The 17,680-nt window shown below is 45.0% G+C and overlaps 1 protein-coding gene across 1 annotated transcript in view; it reads right to left on the minus strand.

The window, feature by feature from the left end:
* The window catches only part of ZDHHC20 (zinc finger DHHC-type containing 20), a 170,555-nt gene that overhangs the window by 72,031 nt on the left and 80,844 nt on the right, over window positions 1-17,680 (minus strand). Inside the window, 2 exon segments of the mRNA XM_030200304.1 lie at window positions 6,065-6,174; window positions 8,248-8,280. Of these exon segments, the coding sequence (XP_030056164.1) occupies window positions 6,065-6,174; window positions 8,248-8,280 (143 nt within the window).

A 17,680-nucleotide genomic window follows, 5' to 3' on the forward strand; every position in this document is an offset into this window, starting at 1 on the left:
ACAACTGATCCTCAGACGCTGCCAAGGCGCCTGCCGCACCCAACTGAGGCATGCCGATCTACATATAGCCACTAGGAGCGACAGCAAAACCTCAAAGGACATCTTTAAGGAGGACTCAAGCTTCCTGTCTTGAACATCCTTCAAAGCAATACCACCTTCCACTGGAAGAGTGGTCTTTTTAGTAACTACAGCTACCAAGGTATCCATTTTGGGCAACTTAAGCTTGTCCAATTCACCTTGGACAATGGGATGAAGCTTAGACATAGCCCTGGATACCCATAGGCCCCTGTCTGGGGTTGACCACTGAGCAGAGATATAAGCTTCTGAATCGACTCATGGCCCGGAAAGGCCCTGGGTGGTCGCCTAGTGCTGGTCATTTTAGGATTGGAAGCTGCAGGCACCGGCTCCTCAGAACTGGACATATTAAGTGCTTGTAAGGCCTTTGTAATAAAGGAAGGAAGCTCCTCCCTGTGAAAGATCCTCACCACAGAAGGATCATTGGTCTCATCACCCAGCAGCTCACCCTCATCAAGCCCCTTAGGAAAAGGGCCCTGCATAGAAATGCAGAGAACCCAGCCTCAGAATGAGGAGATGATGGAAGGGGTAGAATCACCCCCCTTCAGGAATAACATCTAAACGTCTCTTCTTAGATAAGGGATCACCTTCAGAGGCTGTGAAGCCTGTAAGAACTCAGCCGAGCCCACATGGTGTGGTAATCCAGAAGGAGCCCCCTGGCGATGAGACCTTTCAAGCATGTAAGGGAAATGGGACTTGATATTCCGCCTTTCTGTGGTATTTTGCAACTACATTCAAAGCGGTTTACATATATACAGGTACTTATTTTGTACCTGGGGCAATGGAGTGTTAAGTGACTTGCCCCCAGTCACAAGGAGCTGCAGTGGGAATCGAACCCAGTTCCCCAGGATCAAAGTCCGCTGCACTAACCACTACGCTACTCCTCCACTCCAGCTTGATGAAGGAGCAGAATAAACTCTGGAGAAAAGTAGGTGTCAAAGAAGCAGTGCCTGAGATGACACGGAAAGCCCAGGGAATTAAGAAAGAGAGGGAGGACCCTGCACCTTGAACGCTGCCACCATGGGAGACACTGGCCTCTGAGGAAAGATGGCCACAACTGTATGCAGAGAAGTGCCCATCTCGGACCATGATTGCTGAGGGGAGCATGCCAGACAGACACCTGCGCGGTAAAACTACTCCTCAGGGACAGAGACCCCCTCTGATGAAATACCATCCAAACAGGCCCCCGAAAACTTACCAGACGCTGCTTGCCGTGTCCCACAGCGGGACCAACGGTTCACCGACTCAGCCGCCATCACACCAAACCGAAAGTAAAACCGTGAGTGCCGATGCCAAAAAAAAAATGTAAAGATATACTCACCTGGCTGTAGGAAAATGAAGAAATTCGCCTGTCTGTTGAAGCCACTGCTCAACACAGCAGACACAAACCACTCTTCTTACCATACAACCTCCCAGCAGCTCAAAGCTGCATGTGTCTTTCTCCAATGGATATTAATGTATTGGGGTTCTTTTTTTCCCCCCAGAAGGCTCACTCTGTGAGGAGGGAGCACAGATAAATGGGTGGGGAAGGGATCTGGCACCACCAGGTGTACCCCCCTAAAGCAGGCACCAGGCAGCCTAGGTACCCCCAAGCTTGACAGAACTGGGCAACCCAGAAAGAGAGCAAAAACCAAAGATGAACCAGGAACTTGTGAAGAACTGTCTACCACTTGCTGGAGTTCAGTTCAGTGCTTATATCCACCTGCTTGTAGATGGTCACAACCCACAAGATTCATCTCCTGCTGACGCTAAGGAAAAGCACGATTTGAAGGTGGATCGGAATCACTTCATCCCTGGGATATATGAAAGATAATTTCATGTTGGATGAATTAAAAAATTCTTTTGACTGTGGCTGCTAATTTTGGACAACTAAAGTAATCTCTAATGATGTTATGAGTTGTGAGTGCACTATGAACCAATGTTCCCGCTAAGCTGTGCGGGGAGCTGATGTTTTAATAGTGAGATAAGCGCAAGTTCTGCCAGGACCAAAGAGGACCTGCCTGTCTCTAGCAATTGAAGCACCACCCCCCACTAGCAGCAATGTGGTTGGAGGACTCTTGCACAGCTTAGAGGGAACACTGCTATGAACATACATGGACACATATGTGAACCTAAACTTAGGTGCACCAGTTCAGGTTTACACTATTCTATAATGGCATCTTGGTGTACAGATGTTCTTATAGAACTGTCACCCTGTGTGTGGCAGTGGAATGCCTAAATTGAGGCACCAATTTATAGTTGCTCTGTGGTTGCACTATGAACATAGACACCGACACTTGAAACTGTGAACAACTGAGGTACAGAAAGTTTGAAGATCGCTTATGATTGGACCATGATTATAAGAGCTCATAAGAAATTGAAAGACTAAATATTGACCCTGATATTCAGGCTATGGGAGATAGCTGGGCTATCTCCCATGGTCGGCGCTAAACCCGGATATTCAATGCCTGTCCATTTCCAGCGACTGGCACTGAATATCCGGTTTAACTTTGGCTAGTCCGATTTTAACCAGCCACGCTGATATTCAGCGCTGGCTGCTTAAAGTGAGACCGGCCAAAGTTATTCCACCTATTGTGGTGGCCAAATATGACCTCCAAACTTGACCGCTCTCGCTTTAAAAACTAGCCGGTTTTACTGCACGATAGAACTGGCTATCTTTAAGCTGCTAAGTGGCAATATTCAGTGCCAGATTGCCGACTATCCGGCACTGAATATCACTGGATAGCCACTTAAATGCCATTTTTGCAGCCATTTTCATTTGAATATTGGGCGGTCTCTGTTTATGAAGGTCCATCTAACTTAAAATATTTGAGTTGGGTTGTTTTGTCTTTTTTGATACTGATAATTATTTTGTGAAGTGAAGAGAATAAAGGCCCTCAAATACCAAGAAAAGTATGTCAGAAAAAAAACAAATATTTCTCATTGCATTGGATACCATAGGCTTGATTAAAAGCAAGTTTCCAAGCACACCTTGATAAGTTTCTTATACATATTGTATCTTATATATTCCAGATGGAAGCTCTCTTTGGCATGATGCAAGTATTACGTTGAACATTTTACAGTAAGTTTGAGAGATGGAGATCATACTCCACATACCCTAGTTTAGGAGTGAGGTTCATTATTGTCATGGTGTGTGCAAAACTTATTTATTTCGAGACACTGACTCCAGAAAGATATCCTCTAAATGTGTCACCTTCTATGTTTATGTCGCATTGGCTTAAATTAAAAAATATGTTAATATTATTCTAAGCAGTAACTCTTTCTAGGAACAAAATCTAGTACTTTGTCAAGCCCCGGATTTGTTACTGTTTGTTTTTGACAATGAAACACATGGTCGTTTTACTAAGCTGCATTAAGCAGTTAATATGCGGGTTTACCACGCAGTAGACAGTAGTGTAGGCCCATGCTACTGCCTCCTGTGTTAAAAAGCCAGCCTATGCAGTAATCTCTTGTTAGCTGCCTAATGTGGATGGGTGGAAGATGGGCATTACATGGGTGCACAGTATGGCCGAGTGCATCAGCTAGTGCATGGATCATTACCATGCACTAGCTGTCATGACTGTCGACAGTGTAACTGAACATACTGTGGTTAAGTGTGTCTGCACTACTGGCAGTTCAGAAGCATAACACACTGTCAGAGGAGGTGCTGTGGTACTCCCATGATCCCCACTGGTAATGCCCCCCAAATCACACAACTGACCCCCCCCCCCATGGCTAACTCCAATCCCCCCAAAAGGTCAACCCCCCCTAATGGCAACCGCAACCCCTAAACCCCCTAATGTCCAACCCGACCTCCCACTCCTACTCTATCCCTGAAGAAGTACTACCTATAGTCAGAAGACTACATACCCCCAAATCTGTATTTTCTCCTGATCTCCCCAGGACTTTACCCGGGTCAGCGTTTGTGAGGCAGTATTCCTAGGTGGCAGCCATCCTCCTCCACTGCCGACTGGGTTGCCACTGTTATCCAAAATGGTGCTGATGACCCCAAGTGGTAGTATCATGGTACTACCTCTAGGGATCATCCTTCCATATAAGAAGTAAACCTTATAAAGGGGGATGGGGGAGAGTAGGGCTTTTGGGGGGGGGGGACATAGATTTCTGCTGGGGGGTAGGACTGGTGGAGCACTGGGGTGCACCAAGGACTGTTTGTGCCACCATGGATAAGCTGTCATAAAGAGTTAACGCTTTGCCATCTCATTACATGCCGCCTGGACCAATAGCATGGAGGATCTGCACTATCAGCCAAGGCATGTAATGTGGTGGCCGTGCCTTAACTATGTACCCTGTGTGTTAAATGCAGGGCAGATTATGGACATACTCCTTGTATTTAGCACATAGGCTTTCACTTACCACATGTTAATTGTTGCGTTGTACGTGCAAAGCTTATCGCACTTTAGTAAAAAGGCCCCTAAGACTACAAAAGTAAATATTACAAAATTAAACAAACTAGCATAGAGCACCAGTACAGCACAGTTTTTGATACCGAAGCTTCCATGTGCTAAAACACTGACTATATGGAAAAGGGCTCTTCATACTGGAGTTTCCACTTTAACCATTTGTTTTTCAGAAGTTTTTACTGTGTTATTATTGTACTGGATCCTGCACAGTAGCAGCTTACAAAATTAGCTAAACATTGGTTGCTTTTCAGGGTGGCTCATATGCTTCAGTTAAAATTTTCTGATATTACTCCATATTAAGAAGAGAACAGGAAGGTGGTATGCAGATGCTTCAAAAGACCTGACAAGTGGCATGGGCCTGATGACCTGATGACCATGTCAAAAGCTATGTTTCTGTCATCTTAAACAACAAAAAAAAGTTCAATTGATTTGATAAATCATTACTGTACAATAGCTGGCCGTACAATCAGGGGCAACATATACAAATGAAAATACACAGTTCAATATCCAAAAGCAGTTTGCAGGTGTCAATCATATAAATCCTTTTAATTTTCCTGTCTGTGGAATTCTGAACTTTGGCTGTATAAGTCACTATGAGGACATTATTATAATAGGGTGCTAGGAAAATTAAAAGCAATATATATTTATATCTGCCTCTATGCCTTTTGGAAAGACTACCAGAATTAGCTCCAGCAGTATACAAAGACCCTGCTTAAAAGTTGCCCCTCCCATGAGCAAGTTCAACTTTCTGTGTGTACTATGTCCAGATACACAGATCCCCAGTAGCTCTACCTCTACTCCACCCTTACTAAGTCTCTGGCAACAGCTATTCCTGACTTGCATAAAGCACACATGCTCTTGTCGACAAACATACTTATGAGTGTGTACATACCCACAAAATTTTAAATAGCTATTACCCACAGTAAAACATGCTGTACGCACGGAAAATACTTTATAAAGTTACTACTTATGGAGTTTACTTTGTTAACAGGATGCATTCATAAAAAGTCTAAAACAGCACCTATTTAACATACACTCCAGCAATGACTCCTAGCAGCTCACAAACATTCCCACATAAATTTTATACTTGCACCAAAGAAGACGTGTTTGTGTATATACTCTTTATACGTATGAGCACACTTTTATAAAATGTGTACATTTCAAACCAATCCATCCAAACTACACCCTCGTGAATGCCTATGCACAGCATCGTATAAATGCACACCACCTGGTTGGTACACATACTTACATATACAATTTTATTATATGAGCCATTTTCTGCAAGTAAAACAGCTTTACATGTGGAAATGTATTTGTCAAAATTAGGGTGAACTTATGGGCATTCCAGGGGCAGGATTTAAAGCTATATGGACAATGGCGAAATTCATCTGTGCTCTGTATAACTTGTATATTTAAGCTGCAGCAGACAAACAGCAGATAACAGCAGCCATTCCACTGAAAATGTACCTTATATGATCTATTCTCAGATATGGGTTTGCAAGAAGAATGAATCATATATATCTATAAAAATGGTAACATTTTCACTGCATGCAAACTTTAAAAAGGAAATAAAACTTACTGTCCAAAACTTATGAAGTACTGTAGAACAGTGGCAGCAATGAACAGACAGTACAACAAGGAGTATGTTAAAAATAGAAGGAAGAACTTGTAATTAGAAAATCCCACACAATTATTCACCCTAGAAAAGAAGTAGGGTATAAGGTTAAAACAATACATGGAAATTACAAATGAAAAACTATACTTACAAGAAAGACTGAGTAATTTATGCTACTAAGCTAATTCTACATTCCTTAATGCATTTACATGTGAAATCAGTCATATCATAATAAAAATACCTGCCATAAATGATAGATTGGGGAGACTGAAAATTTTATGGTATAGGACAACACAATCCCATTTTGTCTCATAAGGGAAAGGTGAACTTCACAGAGTACACAAATATTCCAAGGTATTCTTTACATTCTGAAAAGTAATTTCATAACAGGATTCATATATTAAATGTCCAAAAAGATGTGGAAGGGCATTTTCAATATGATATCCAAACCCAATTTTGAACGTTTTGCAAAAAATGTCCAAAACTCCAGTGCCAAATACGGTCATTTTCGAACTAGAAAAACATCTCTTTTTATGGTTTGAAAATCACCCTATTTTAAATGTTTTTGTTTTCAGTGCATCTTTAAGGGTCATTTTCAAACAAAAGGGAAAAATGCAAAAAAGCAAGACACTGGGATGTCTGGGAGCCAGCAGTCTTACTAGATTGGCCACAAAAACATCCCAGCAGAGCAGTGGGGCAGCCTAGGGGGTACTGCATCACATAAAAGGTCCCAGGTACACATCCTATATAATAAAACGCACCTCCAACATTCTGAAGCGGAGAAAGTGAAGCCTTCAAGCCTTGAAGCATTCCTGCAACGTTCTAGAACTACGTGTTGTCAATTGAGGAGATGGAGCCTTACAGAGGGAACGAATGCTTCAAGGCTTCACTTTCTCTCACACACACACACTCTCTCTCTCTCAAATACACTCTCTCTCACACACACACACACACACTGTGTCTCCCACACTCTCTCTGACACAAACACACACTCTGTCTGTCTCTCTCTCACTCATTCTCCCTCACATACACACTCCATCTTTGTTTCGATAATACGGTCGGGACGCCCAAATCTCAACATTTAGGTCGACCTTAGAGATGGTCGTTCTTAGGTCATCCTTAGAGATGGTCGTCCCCGGCTTTCTGCGATAATGGAAACCAAGGATGCCCATCTCAGAAATTCGTAGTGCACTAGACCCCTCACATGCCAGGACAGGGCACCCTAGGGGCACTACAGTGGACTTCAGAAATTGCTCCCAGGTGCACAGCTCCCTTACCTTGTGTGCTGAGCCCCCCAAACCCCTTCAAAAACCCACTCCCCACAACTGTACACCACTACCATAGCCCTAAGGGGTGAAGAGGGGCACCTACATGTGGGTACAGTAGGTTTCTGGTGGGTTTTGAAGGGCTCACATGTACCACCATAGGGGTAACAGGTAGGGGGGATGGGCCTGGGTCCACCTGCCTGAAGTGCACTGCACCCACTAAAACTGCTCCAGGGACCTGCATACTGCTGTCATGGAGCAGGGTATGACATTTGAGGCTGGCAAAACATTTTTTTAAAGTTTTATTTTAGGGTGGGAGGGGGTTGGTGACCACTGGGGGAGTAAGGGGAGGTCATCCCTGATGCCCTCCGGTGTTCATCTGGTCAATTCGGGCACCTTTTTGAGGCTTGGTCGCAAGAAAAAATGGACCAAGTAAAGTCGACAAGTGCTCGTCAGGGACGCCCTTCTTTTTTCCATTATCGGCCCGAGGACACCTATCTCTTAAGCACGCCCCAGTTCCGCCTTCGCTACGCTGCCGACACGCCCGTGAGCTTTGGTCGTCCCTGCGACGGAAAGCAGTTGAGGGCACCCAAAATCGGCTTTCGATTAGGCCGATTTGGGCGACCCTGAGAGAAGGACGCTCATCTCCCGATTTGTGTTGGAAGATGGGCGCCCTTCTCTTTCGAAAATAAGCCTGTTAGTGGACTAGATACATTTTTTGACAAGGTTTCGAAGGTATCTCCTTATTTCCTTTCGTTTTATTTCTATTAACAAATGCAGCAAATATTTTCTTAACACAATAAAACCTTACTGCTCTGAATCTTTATACAATTTGCATATATATGTGTAAGGAATTTCTATTTTGATTCCATAAGATTCTCGGGCAACTTACCAAGGACAATGATGATCCATTTTTAGCACGCATCTAAAAGAAAAGAAATTTATAGTCTACGTTTAAATGCATTTGAAATCATAATTTAATTAAATAATCTCAGCTCAATGATACTAATAGAAAAAATTTATAGCAGTACAGAAATAATCTTTAGGAAACTATTCAGATTTCATTTTATGATTTAACTTTTTATTGATGTCACAATCCACAACATTTAAATCAATAACAGTCGCCAATTTTATATCTCTATAAACCATAACAAAACTTTTTGCTAAAGCAACATCAAACTTTTACATAATCTTACCACCCCCCCCACAACCTCCACACCCCCACTTTACTCTCCCTATAAACCGTCTAAAGGCATCAATGGAACCTCAAAGTCCTCAGTCATAATTTGTTAAGGATGAGACTTCTACCTCTCTGCGTGAGTTTGGCTATAGAGGACTCCAAATCTTTAAAAATCGTGATTTCCGTTAAAGGAACCCCTGGCCTCTTGCGCCTCTCCCAAGTCATTAGTTGATGCACCTGGTTGCGCCAGTGCCAGAATTCAGGTCTATCCGGAACAGTCCATTTTTGCAGAATACATTTTTGAGCTAGCAAACAAAGCTTTCTACACAGCAGGACTTTCTCCGCTTTTTAGCCCCCTGAGTGAACCAGGACAGTCCAACACCAACTGCTGAGGTGTGCCTTGTACCCGTCCTGGCAACATCAAGGAAAGAAAGCTACCGCCCGTTTCCAAAAACATCTTATAATCCCACATTCCCATAAACCATGGTATAGTGTGTTATCAGCTAAATTACATTTCATACAAGTAGGCGAGTCAATTCCCCCCGCTCTAAACAACTGCACTTGTGAGAAATATGCCCTGTGTATGACTCGATATGCACATTCTCTGTACCCCGCCCCACTAATTATTTGCAAAATACCTTTGAGGTGGGCTGTAATATCCCAGTAGGCGAGATCACATCCCACATCCACTTCCAATCTGCGTCTGAGCTGTGTCAAATCTTTGTCAGGTGTCAAAGACCATAATTTCTTCTGGAGGCCAGAGATTGAAGGAGCCTCTTCCGAGGCCTCCTCAAATAGTGTCTGAATCTTTTCCCCTAACTTGTAATTCAGAGACGACTTGTCTAAAGATTGTACATAATGCTTCAATTGGCAGTAGGCAAAGGTGTCTCCTCAGCCTAATGACTCATTAGGGATCAACTGTTCCAGTGGTCTAATCACACCAGTCCGATCTACCACTACCCCCAAGTTACTGAGTCCAGATTTCATATTAAAAAATGTACTACACCACAGTTTTCTCTGCACTTTCTTGTAAAAATACAGGTAGAGCAAGATAAGAGACCAGTCATTCACAGAATGTATGGCGTCTCCAATATGATACATAGATTAGTAGTGTTTAATTCATAATTGCATTAACTAAAATTTACTTCAGTCAATAATTTCATATCTATTTTTACCTCCTGCTACATGAGCCAATCACTCTAATTTACTTAGAACCCCCCCCCCCCCCCCCCCCCAAAGATTTGGTTTATTACTTTATTTCTGGTTTTGCCTTCCTACTTCCACAAATGTATTTCTGGCATGGTTACAACTTCCTGGAAAGGTGACACCTATGTCACTTTCAGTAGGCCAAGAAGGTTAACACAGGAGACTGTCTACACAAATAAGCTCTCAAATGTAGATAACTATACTGATATGACCATTTTTACATAGGTTGCCAAAATAATTCATGCCAATCATCTCTCTATTCATAGTTGGTGAAATAAGACAATAGAGAGGCAAAAATCATACATTCATGGTTGTTTACTTCTTTGTGGTCTCTAATCTTATATCTCACCCTACATTTCCCAAATTGCACTTTTCCTAAGGAAACTGGTGTAACTTATGTGTAAACCTGCTGGACAAGTTAGGTAGCTGTAATAAAATTCTCTAAAACCTCTAACTGGCTGCCTAATTTGTGTGGAATGTACGTGCTTAAGTTATGAATAACTGTATTGACAAATAATTGTATGCAATATCTACAGTCAAGGGAGATCTTCAGATAAATCTCATACAAAATGAAGATCAGACTAAATTAATTTTTGTAACATTGGACCATACTTTTCACTGAGATTTATTCATCCTCTTCGTCACAGGTCCATATACTCTTTACTAATTTTATTCTAATCTAAATTGATATATATAAAAATAAATTTTTCAATATCTCAAAATTCTATAAAAATAAAATGCTCATCTTTCTGAGCAAACTGTCAGCATAGGGACTCATATCCGACATGAAATCATGTTTTGTATAAAGCTATATCAAGGAGTGTCCCTTAGATTATGCATGCTGCCATATTTGTAAGATGGTTAAGAAATCTAAAGGGGACACTCCTTGGTTCAGCTTTACACAAACATGATTTCATGTCAGATATGAGTCCCCATACTGACAGTTTGCTCAGAAAGATGAGCATTCTATTTTTATAACATTTTGAGAAATTGATATAACAATTAAAACATTGTTCAATTTAGATTAGAACAAAATTAGTAAAAAGTATATGAACCTATGAGGAAGACGGTGAATCAATCTCGGTGAAAACTATTAACTTCTGAGTATCACCTCTGATGGTCCATTTTTATAAAAATTAATTTAGTCTGGTGTTTATTTTGTATGAGATATGTTTTATAAGCTGAACATACATGCAACTCCTGGGATATAACACTCATAACTTAGTCATTTTATGCAGTTATGCATTACTGTACAATATATGTGAAAAAATACATAGCAGGGACACAGAACGGCATGCTACCACCTGGTAATGTTTCTGATCACATGCAGGCTCATTTCGAAAGAAAAAGGGCGTCCAAAAAGCGACACAAAAGGTACATGGGCGTCCCCGTGAAAGGTCACCCAAATCCAATAATCGAAACAGGGCCGTAAGGGCGTCCTCAGCGCGAGGACACCCATCTATGGTCGTCCCCACAAGGGGTGTGTTAGGGGCATGTTACGGGCGGCGTTACGAGATGGTTGCCCCCAGCGTATAACGGCTAGCGAAATGGTTTTGCATGGGTTGGAATATGGGCTTCCTTAGTTAGACCTGAAATAAAAGCGACTAGGGTAAGGGGAAGTCGTCTTTAGACCCATTAGCGATTTTGTGCAGTTGGAGAGTGGCGAGAGCGTTGTTGGGAGAGAAAGCTGAGTTTGTTGAGTACCTGTTACCTTTGTCTGTGTGCCGAAGTCGGAACGTGTTTCACCCTCACCTGCCTCATTTGTGTTTTATACCTTTTCAGCTTTCCCTACCCCTTCTAGTCCCCAAACCCAGTCACCACTACTCCTTCCTTTATCTCCCCCCATCCCCTCTCCCTATCCCTCTCCAATTCACTGTCCCCAAGTTCATAATTCATTCCCTTACCTGTTTGTAGTCTCTGTTTGTCTCTTTGTCCTGTGTACTGCTGCAGTGTGTTTGTGAAGACTGTCGTTTGCTACTTGGAGAGTGAGTGGCTAGAGGGTGTGGCAGGAGAGTTTGTAGTGGGTCAGAGAGTGCTTGCAGTGTAGTTCTGCTGTGTGTGACCGCATTGTTTGTCAATGGTGGGAGAGTGAGTGTCAGCTTCTGTTTGTTGCTGCTGTGTTTCACCAAGTAGGGAGAGGTGAGCACTGGTGGCACTGCATTGCACCTGCAGTGTGGGGAAATGGAGGCACTAAGGGCCAGATGCGCTAAACTTAACGAGCCATTAACAAGCAAGTAGTTAACCATGGCATGCACTAAAGGCTTCTCCAAGCCATTTTCCGATCACGGTAGCAGCTAATGAAAACAGAATGCAGATGATCCAAAGGCTATATAATGAGATGCACTACAGTTTTCCGATCCTCTTACCGTGAAAAACCTAACGGGAGGTCTACACCTCTCGTTAGGGCAAATCGGAAGAAAAAAAGTCACCCTAAAACCCCCCCCCCCCCCCCCACTCCAAAGACATTCCTTTTGGATGTCCTTCACTTAATAAAAACCTGTGCCCCATGATCTTGCACCACAGGGTGGATGGGGTTACTAGGGGGTCGAGGACATGGGGGCTGGAGGGGGAGGGGCAGGGTAGGACTAGACAGGGGAGGGCGGACGGGGAGGAGGGAGGGAAGTGGGAGGGAGCAGACTCACAGGAGGGTTCCGCAGTCAAAAAAGGTAGAGAAAGGCAGAGGACAGAAAGAGACAGGAGGAGGACACAATTTAGTCTAATAAGGGATAGCCGAGCAGCCAAAACCACACCTATAAGGAAGAGCGCAGAAGCCTGAGAGCAGAGCAACGGCTAGAACCTACCCACAACTGCAGTTCAAAGGGGAGTCGGGCGAGGCTGGGCGCCCGGGCCCCAGACCTAACAACTGAGAGTAACACACAACATACCATAAACAGCCCACAGGGATGGTTAGGGTGACACGCATCATTTCGTGGAACGTAGGAGGAATAGCCACGCCAGTGAAAGATCAAAAATATTACAGGCCTTGCAGAGGCATAAGGCGGATGTTGCCTGCTTGCAGGAGACCCATCTCACGGAGGGAGGAACACAGCAAATTGAAAAGAGCATGGTTGGGGGAGGTGTTCTCAGTGTCAGCGGAGGTAGGAAGCGGGGTGTAGCGATATAATAAGAAAAGGAAGTAGCAGCAAAGGCAAAGCTCATTCAAGCAGATACCCAAGGGAGATACATCATAGTACGTTTGTGGCTCCAGAATAGGGACTTCTTAGTGGTCTCCCTGTATGGACCAAATACTTATACCCGTCTTCTTCCAAGCCATAATAAAACAATGCACGCCCTCACCGGCGCTGAAACTACTGGTGTGTGGGGATTTTAACTTAATAGCAGACCCGGGGCTAGATACAACGAATCCCAGAGAAGCACCACAGGGAGGGAGTAAGAAACGGGCACTCCTACATTCATGCGCACCTTGAACTTGGTGGATGCGTGGCGAGCCCTACACCCAGAAACCAAAGATTATACACACCTCTCGAGGGCCCATGGTACCAGCACAAGAATAGATTACATACTCGTAGATAGACAGGCCTTCTCATGGGTGAATGCCACTGGTATAGGGCCCATAGAGATCTCAGATCACGCACTCATTTGGTTGGATTTGGAAGCCCCAGAACATTACCAACATCAAGGAGGGTGGAGATACCCGGGGTACCTACATGGAGAGAGGGAATTTGTACAATACTTAACACGCAAGATGGGGGGAATATGAGAGGTTTAACAAACAGCATATGAACAACCCAAAACTCTATTGGATGGCCTCCAAAGCGGTATTACGGGGGGACATTATAGCTTTTGTACAGGCCCGGAAGAAAAAAAGGGCGAGGGCGATTTTACATTTAGAAACACAACTTCAGAAAGCCAAACGAAAATACATAAGATCTCCGAATGGAGTCACTAAAGAACAGTACTTAGTGGCCCAAGTAGCACTTAATACCTTAATTCACCAGCAAACTAGGAGATCGCTGATTTACTATAAATGCAAACTTCAGAGATTTGGGAATAGGGCTGGTACCCTATTAGCCAGACTGGCAGCAGCGGGAAACTCCAGGAAAGTAATAACAGCAATCCAAGACCTGGGTGGGGGGATAAAACACAGAAGCGAGGACATAGGGAAGATCTTTCACAGATACTTTAGTACGCTCTATGAGGGCATGCCAACCCGGGACCAGGGAAGATTAACGAGCTACTTGAAACAGGTTGGCATGGCCCAAGTTGCAACCACATCACATAGCCTATTAAACAACCCAATAACAGGACAGGAACTACAGGATACCATAATGCCCTGGCCCTGAATTGGGCCCAGGGCCGGATGGCTTAATGGGGGACTACTATAAGACCCTACCGCAGCCCGGACTCGAGGCATTGGGAGACACTTGGAACAGACAATTGAAGACAGGGAATTTCCCCCTTATGCAAATGGGGCCCTGATAACATTGATACACAAGTCCGGAAAAGACGAGACACAGCCAGGATCTTACCGGCCTATTTCCCTGATAAATGTGGATACAAAATTCTGGCCCGCATTCTAGCAACACGCCTGGGACAATTACTTCCTGAACTCGTGGGGGAAGAGCAAGTGGGTTTTCTGAGAAACAAACAGGCAGGCACCAATGTCAGGCGCTTACTGTTGGTGATGGCAAAAATGCCAGCAGGACCAGGAACCAGCATTGATACTTAGTCTAGATGCCAAAAGGCATTCGACAAGGTGGACTGGGGGTACCTGTTCGAGCTGCTGACATATATGGGAATCCAGGGGTGGTTTGCAGATGCACTGAGGGCATTGTACACTTGTCCCAGGGCAGCAGTTCTGGTAAATGGAGTAAAGGGAACCCCATTGAGATCCGACAAGGGACCCGGCAGGGTTGCCCGCTCTCTCCCCTCCTCTTTGTCCTGGCGATGGAACCCTTGCTTTGCGCCCTACGGGAGGATGGGAAGATTAGGGGAGTTCTTCTAGCGGGAGGTACGGTTAAGGCTCTGGCTTTTGCCGATGATCTTCTGGTGATCACCCAAGATCCCGAAAGGGCAATCCCCAGGATCTTAAAGGTGATCCAGGACTTTGGGACACTGTCAGGCTACACACTGAACATACAAAAATCTAAAGCCCTGGAAGTTCTTCAGGGCGATGACATAAAACAGAGGTTGGCCTTACCTATAGACTGGGAGACAGAGGTAGTAAAGTACCTGGGAGTTAGAATACCCCAAGAGCTTCTACAAGTGTATGATTGGACGTGAGAAAGCTGATGGATGACACGAGACCTAGCCTGCAGATGTGGCAGGGGCTTCCCCTGTCGCTTTCAGGCAGGATAGCCCTCTACAATATGGTGATAATACCCCGATGGCTGTATGTGTTCCAGACGCTGCCCTTATACTTAACCAGGGCAGATGAAAAGAGGCATAACAAGATCCTACAGGCATTTCTATGGGCCAAGAAAAAACCAAGAATAGCGTTGACCACCCTTCATTTGCCGGTGGAATATGGAGGAATGGGACTGTTAAACTTACGTTACATGACGATAGCAATTGGCTTGAGACATTTGAACGATTGGCTAAGGCAAACACAATATTTCACTCCCACCCGATTGGAATTACAAGAGACTGGGCAGACCCATATTAGCTACCTGCTCCACCAGGGTAGCAAGGGAGAACCAAACTTGTTGGTTGCAGCGCAGCTTTTGCCAGCTGCGCAGGCGGCGTGGCGCTGGTTGTGCCGACACCACAGATTTTCGTCCGGGTGACTCCATATCTCCCCAATTTGCGGCAATCCAGAATTCCCGCCTGGCCAACATCATACAGCTTTTGCTCGCTGGAAGGACAAAGGACTAGAATACCTACTGCAGGCGATAGATACAGAGGGTAAAACCAAAACTTGGGCCGAGCTCCAGACACAATACACCCTAAACCCAGCAGATTGGCTCCATTATTACCAGCTACAACATTATATCGCCAGTTTCCCGCAGGAGGCCATGGCAGAAGACGTGCAAGAACAGTTGGGCTCCGCGCTCATCGTTGGGGCACAAAAGAAAGTCCCATTGACGTACTATCACAGGCATTTAAAGGACATGGCAAAAGAACCAGATTATGGAACACTAGCATGCTGTGGAGTGCGGAGCTGGGGACAGAAATATCGGCGACAATGGTAAAGGAGCACCTGCCTGGGTATCGTAAGAAACGCGGACCAAGCATACTACTGGGAGCTGCAATTTAAGTTTGTTCTGAGGGCATACATCCCACCTAGAAGAGCATTTCATATGGGACTATCGCCAGATGGAGCATGCCCCAAATGCAAAGCGGAAGGGGCATCGTTAGGCCATATGTTTTGGAGATGCCCGCGGGTGGGTAGGTTTTGAAAAGAACTGGCCCAACAGATCGCAGTGATTTGGGATGTACAATGGACAGTAGAAGCCAAGCTCCTGGTCGGGCAACCGCGGCTGGTGGGCCGCCTCCCAAGGGGGTGCCGTTCATTCATTGCCAGATCTATAATGGTGGCGAAGAAAACAATTCTAGTGGCCTGGCTTTCGCCGGAAAGCCCCAAAGTATCCCAATGGAGAGGACAAATGATCCACCTACTCCGAACGGAGGAGAGAACGAGATTGAGAGGTCAGAAGCCACAGTTCATAAAAGCCTTTTGGAACTGCTGGACCTCGTTTGGCTTACACTAACACCTCATGCTAGAGGGCAAATAATGAATATGTAACATGGACCTTAAACTGAGAGCAAGACTACACGGACTGTGGACTGTACCTGTGAGAGGGAGAGGTGAGGAGAAAATGTAAAAAGTTACTAGAGCAGTTCATATATGATGCTAAACATGTTCGCTTATACCAATAGAGGCGCTGAAACAATTAGTCGACTGTAATGACAAGCTGCTTGTGGGAATTGTTGTTTTGGTATTTCTCTAATAAAAATTATTGAAACATAAAACCTGTGCCGCCCAAAAGGAAGACGCCGTGCCGCTCACCCCCTCCACGGCTTGCTGCAGGAAGGCTCCAATGCGACTCGATCCTAGCAGGAGAGTGCAGTTGAGGACGTCCATCCAAAAAGACGTCCTTTTTGGACGTCCTCCCCCCCCCCCCCCCCGCAATAATAAAAACGTCCTTTTGGACATGCTTCACTCAGCTGAGAGACCTGGAAGTCTCTGAGCCAATCACATCGCGTTTAGCTGATTGGCTCTGAGACTTCCAGGTCTCTCAGCTGAGTGAAGCATGTCCAAAAAGGACGTTTTATTATTGCGGGGGGGGGGGGGGGGGGGGGGGGGGGGGGGGGGAAGGACATCCAAAAAGACGTCTTTTTGGATGGATGTCCTCAACTGCACCCTCCTTCTAGGATCGAGCTGCATCGGAGCCTTCCTGCAACAGGCCATGGAGGGGGTAAGCGGTGCGGCGTCTTCCTTTCGGGCAGCACAGAGGCATATTTGGCATGCGCAGAGCAGCCAGCATAACGCTAGGTTGCTCTGCGCATGCTCGACCAGCCAACTGTTTACCGACGGAATAGAGAATGCAAGTGAGCTACAATGAGCAGCTCATTTGCATTCCTTTTCCTTACCGATTCGCTAAGGGAATCGGTAAGGGAAGGGCTTTAACGATTTTTTAGTGCATCTTCCCCTAAATGCACTGGTGGCTTACATGTTGGAGGAAGAGGGGAGGCAACGCAGAAGGTACTCATGCCCCAGAGTTTTCAGGCCCCGTAGCAGTTTCCTACACCTCACTGACCTGCAGTGTCTCACTAGGTACCGCTTTGAAAGGGCTGCCATTCAGTACCTTTGTGACCAGCTCAAACTCCTCCTGCAACCCAGGACCCGTAGGAACAACCCCATCCCTGTGCACCTAAAGATCACTGCTTCTCTTTTTTTTCTGGCCACTGGGAGTTTCCAGTCTGTCCTATCTGTGAACACAGGTCTCACCCAGCCTTCCATTTCTAACTGCCTCAC

The sequence above is a fragment of the Microcaecilia unicolor genome, chromosome 4 (assembly GCF_901765095.1).
Source record: "Microcaecilia unicolor chromosome 4, aMicUni1.1, whole genome shotgun sequence".
NCBI classification, from domain to species: Eukaryota; Metazoa; Chordata; class Amphibia; order Gymnophiona; family Siphonopidae; genus Microcaecilia; species Microcaecilia unicolor.